Below are 3,446 nucleotides of genomic sequence, written 5' to 3'. Positions count from 1 at the left end.
TAAGTAGGCATTTCAGTGACAAGGATCCAGTTTTAAATCATATGGTTTAATTTGTGTTTCTTTTTTTTATTTTTATTATCCTTATGATTCTTTGGTTTCAGTAGCAACAATAAACACACTTAAATCAGTAGTTAATCTTTACAGTTCCCAAACCTCTCATACATATGCCCTGCCTCCATATTATGTTCTATAAAAGCTTGTCCTTTTGTGTGTGAGTTGACTGATGTGCGTTAATTGGTGTGTGTTAACTGTTCTAATACATATGCCCTGCCTCCATATTATGTTCTATAAAAACGTGTCCTTTTGTGTGTGACTTTGACTGGTGTGTGTTAATGAGTGTGTGTTAACTGGTGTGTGTTAACGCGTGTGTGTTAACTGTTCCGCTGTCCACAGGCGTGAAGATGCAGTGGACCCCTGAGCACACCCAGTGGGCAGAGCAACACTTCGACATCTCGTCCACCACGCGCTCGCCGTCCCACAAGGCCGAGGGCTACCGCATGCAGAGGGTGCCCGGCGCCATGTCCAGTTCCGCCGCCGCCGCCGCCTACCAGTACAGCTGGGCCAACGACGACATCTCGGCGCTCACCGCCTCCAACCTGCTCAAGAAGTACGCCGAGAAGTACTCGGGCATCCTGGAGGTGCCCGGCATGAGCGCCGGGGAGCGGGCGCTGCTCAACGCGTACCCAGACGCGGCCGGACCCAACGGGCTGGCCAACGGGAGGAAGGTGGAGGCCGACCCGTGGGCCGAGCCCGTGGGCGGAGGAGGGGTGTACCCGCTGGGCTGCGAGGTGGGCGTGCCCACGGGCAAAGTGGGCATGGCGGCCACGTCGGACGTGGCGGCGGGCGCCCTGTGCAGCTCTCCGGGCGCGGGCAGCGGCGGAGGTGGCAGCCTGGCAGAGCAGGGCTTCTCCAGCAGCAGCTGCGGCAGCCAGACGTTGGCATCTCAGGAACCCTACGCATCCGCCGCCGCCGCCGCCGCCTACGGGAGCTCCTACCTGCACGCCTCCTCCGGCGGGTACAGCGGGCACCCCTCGCCCCTCCTCCAGGCTCCCCCGCCGCCCCCGGCCTCCCACGCCACCCTGGTGCCCGCCGCCTACAGCACCACCTCCTCCCCGCCGGCTCTGCCCGGGTACAGCTACACCCCCTCGGGCTACGCCCCGCACCACCACCACCAGACCGCCTCCGTGGCCCCCGGCTACAGCCCCCCTCCGCCCCCACCCCCGCCCCCTCCCTCCTCCTACCTCCCCGCGGGCATCGCGGTGCCCACCCCGCTGGCCCCCTCCACCACCATGGCCTCGTACTCCTCCTACGCCGCGCCGCCCCACAGCCTGGCGCCCATCACCCCCACCCCGCTCAACGGCTGCGGCTCGGGCTCCCTGAAGCGGAAGGCCTTTTACATGGTGGGCCAGGCGGAGATGGGCGAGCCCTACGGCGACTTCGGCTACGCCCAGCCCCCGCCCTCCGCCTCCGCCAGCCTCAGCCCGCTGTACCGGCTGCCCGAGGGCACCAACGCCAACGGCAGCTTCAAGGCGGCCGGTCAGGCGTCCCCCTCGGACGACCCCCGGGGCGGAGACTTCGGCGGGGGCTCGCTGACGTCGCCCGGGTACGTGGGCGCCTCCAAGACCCCCCACTCGGCCGCCGGCGAGTCCGCGTTCAGTTTCGGCTCGCCGGCGACCACGGCCGCCGCCAACGGCTCCCCCGTCGCCGCGTCGTCTTCATCGCCGTCCTCCTCCTCGTCGGCGGCGGCGGCCGAGGAGCATCTGAAGTCGGTGGACCCGCGCGTGCTGGAGCTGGTGTCCACTCAGGTCCTGCAGCAGCAGCACCCCCTGCTGGACTGGGGGGACATCGCGGGCCTGGAGACGGCCAAGGCGGCGCTGAAGGAGGAGGTCCTGTGGCCGCTGCTCCGGCCCGACGTCTTCGGCCCGCTGGGGGGGGCGTCCCCCCCGCTGCCCCGCGCCCTGCTCCTCTTCGGCCCCCCGGGCTCCGGCCGCACCCTGCTGGCGCGCTGCATGTCCGGCCAGATGGGGGCGCCGCTGCTGCACCTGCGCGGCTCCCTGCTGACCGGCGAGTGGGCGCCGGAGGCCGAGCGGCTGCTGCAGGCCTGCTTCCTGGTGGCCCGCGCGCGCCAGCCCTGCGTGCTGCTCCTGAGCGAGGCCGAGGCCGTGCTGGGGAGTGGACGCCGCTCGCGCGAGGAGTCCTCTTCCTCTTCCTCTTCCTCCTCCTCCTCCTCGGCCGCTGCCCGGGTCAGGAGGGAGCTGCAGGCCCAGCTGGACCGGCTACTTTTAGGCAACAACGCCGCCGCTGGTTCCGGCGGTTCGGCTTCCGACGAGGCCCCCCAAGTCCTGGTCCTGGCGTCCACCAGCCGGCCCGACGAGCTGGACGAGGCCGCCGTGCACCGCTACTTCGCCCGCCGGACGCTCCTGGTGGCCCCGCCGGACGGCCCGGCCCGCCGGCAGATCGTCAGCCAGAACCTGGCGCCGCACGGCTGCTGCCTGGCCGAGGAGGAGGTGGGCCTGCTGGTGCAGCGGACCGAGGGCTACTCGGCGCTGGCGCTCGCCCGCCTCTGCCAGGACGCCCTGCGCCGCGCCATGGAGCTGCCGCTCCTCCGCCCCGTCGCCTACCAGGACCTGGACGCGGCCCTGCGCCGGACGCAGCCGGACGTCTCCCACAAGGACATGGACGCCTACGTGGAGTGGAGCAAAATGTTCGGCTGCAGACAGTGAGAGATCTTGACCCCCCCGTCCCCGTCCCCCCCCACCACCACCACCCTCCACGTCTCCCCAATAGACTCTGGAGGAGAGACACAGGGAATGACCCAAGAGTGGACGGAGAGTGGACGGACAAATGGACGGAGTGATGGGTTGCTCACCTGGGGAAGGTTACTGAGGGGGGGGGGCAGGGCAGATATCAGTGTCCAGTAGTCACACTGACCGAAACAGACAAGAGTCAGACCTCGCTTCAGGCTCTTTCTGAAGCCAGGCATTTGCTTACCTTGATGCAAAGAGAAAGCAAGTCTGTGTGTGTTTGTGTGTGTGTGTGTATGTGTGTGTGTGTGTGTGTGTGTGTGTGTGTTTGAGAGAGAGAGAGAGAGAGAGTGGGACATAGAGTGTATCAGTGTATTTCTGTGCTTTCAATCACGGCTGTTATGGAGATTTCATTTCCTCAGAAGTGCCTGATATGGTGCTTTTTTTTCTTACGCATTTTTGTTTATTTGCCTCACAATCTTCATTGGTGGTGCGCTAATATCCAGAGCTTTAAGACAAGTACCTAAAATCACTGTTACCATGGGAGACCATATTTCTTCAGCCATTACATGAAGGCCAACAGTATTCCTCAAATACGTGTGTGTGTGTGTGTGTGTGTGTGTGTGTGTGTGTGTGTGTGTGTGTGTGTGTGTGTGTGTGTGTGTGTGTGTGTGTGTGCGTGCGTGCGTGCGTGCGTGCGTG

The 3,446-nt window shown here is 64.5% G+C and overlaps 1 protein-coding gene across 1 annotated transcript in view; it reads left to right on the top strand.

Annotated features, from left to right (window-relative positions):
* LOC134071784 (fidgetin-like) overlaps nucleotides 1-2,723 on the top strand; it is a 37,598-nt gene extending 34,875 nt beyond the window's left edge. The window contains exon 3 of the mRNA XM_062528626.1: nucleotides 394-2,723. Coding sequence (XP_062384610.1) covers nucleotides 394-2,723 — 2,330 coding nt within the window. The remainder of the gene's footprint in view (nucleotides 1-393) is intronic.
* Nucleotides 2,724-3,446: the final 723 nt, after the last annotated feature.

The sequence above is a fragment of the Sardina pilchardus genome, chromosome 23 (assembly GCF_963854185.1).
Source record: "Sardina pilchardus chromosome 23, fSarPil1.1, whole genome shotgun sequence".
Lineage (NCBI taxonomy): Eukaryota > Metazoa > Chordata > Actinopteri > Clupeiformes > Clupeidae > Sardina > Sardina pilchardus.
The sequence above is the reverse complement of the archived record's forward strand: the minus strand, read 5'-3'. Positions and strand labels throughout refer to the sequence as shown.